General features: G+C 37.8%; 1 protein-coding gene across 1 annotated transcript; it reads left to right on the top strand.

Moving 5' to 3' along the window:
• Positions 1–2: 2 nt before the first annotated feature.
• On the top strand, positions 3–824 carry TM35_000261500 (uncharacterized protein; the record flags this gene model as incomplete). The annotated part of the gene is made up of 1 exon (XM_029027887.1): positions 3–824. A coding segment is annotated over one exon (822 nt), but the record flags the coding sequence as incomplete, so codon positions are not given.
• Between the last annotated feature and the right edge of the window lie 230 nt (positions 825–1,054).

Below are 1,054 nucleotides of genomic sequence, written 5' to 3'. Positions count from 1 at the left end.
ATAATAATAATAATAATAATAATAATAATAATAATAATAATAATATGGTGGCACGTGTGGTCCGTACACCGGTATCTCTTGGGGATATCTTTGTTCATCAGTCGTATATTCAAATGCAGGGATTCCGTGCACTTTCCATTGGGGATAGAGTTGTCTTTCGCATTGGAGTTCTCCCAGGCAAACGAGCCCATCAGGCCGTCTCTGTTCAGCGGATTAATGAGAATGGTGTGAGTGAGAACAGCCAGAGCAACATCAGTCATCCCAATAATAATAATAATAATAATCATAATAATGATCATACCACTACTACTACTACTTCAGCTGAATCTACTCTCAACACTACTACTAATAATACTACTCTTACAGGAGGATGTGATAATCCATTATCAGCAGAAACCACAACTTCTCTCTTGTATACACAAGGAGATGGATTTAATATGATTGGGGAATTTGATGACACGGTTCTTCGCCTGCTGGGTCAACTGAGCACCGCCAATGCAGCTGAGATGAATGAACCCCTCAGCGATACCACTACTATTACTAATACTACTAATAATACTAATAATAATAATAGTAGTAGTAGTAATAGTAACAGTCATCCTAATAATAACGACAACAACAATTCCAACAACACTGCTGAAATGCATGCGGATCCTTTTTCTTTGCCGTCGCCGCTCTTTGGCCGCGGGCCTGTTGCCTTTCAAACCGCCGAGGACTGCGGAACACCGCCGGCGAATGGTGGATTGGTGATAACAGACGACGACGATGTGTGCGACTTCCTCGGCGCCTTTGATGATGAGAAGTTCAACAACAAGGAAGAGTGAAAAGAAAAGAAAAGAAAAGGAGGATAAGCAGTATATATATATATATAGGTAAAAAGAAGATAAAAGGAAAAGAAAGAAGATGATATTTATCTATTTATTTATCTATGTTAATATAGATATATATATCTATATATCTATATATCTATAAAACAAAGGATCCCCCAACAAATACAGAAAAACTACACACGAAAAAGAAAAGGAAAAGAAAAGAAAGAAAGAAAGTTGGTGGG

Source organism: Trypanosoma theileri (assembly GCF_002087225.1).
Source record: "Trypanosoma theileri isolate Edinburgh chromosome Unknown TM35_Tth_26_V1, whole genome shotgun sequence".
Taxonomy (NCBI): domain Eukaryota; phylum Euglenozoa; class Kinetoplastea; order Trypanosomatida; family Trypanosomatidae; genus Trypanosoma; species Trypanosoma theileri.
Note: the sequence above shows the minus strand (reverse complement) of the source record. Positions and strands in the feature narration are given on the sequence as shown.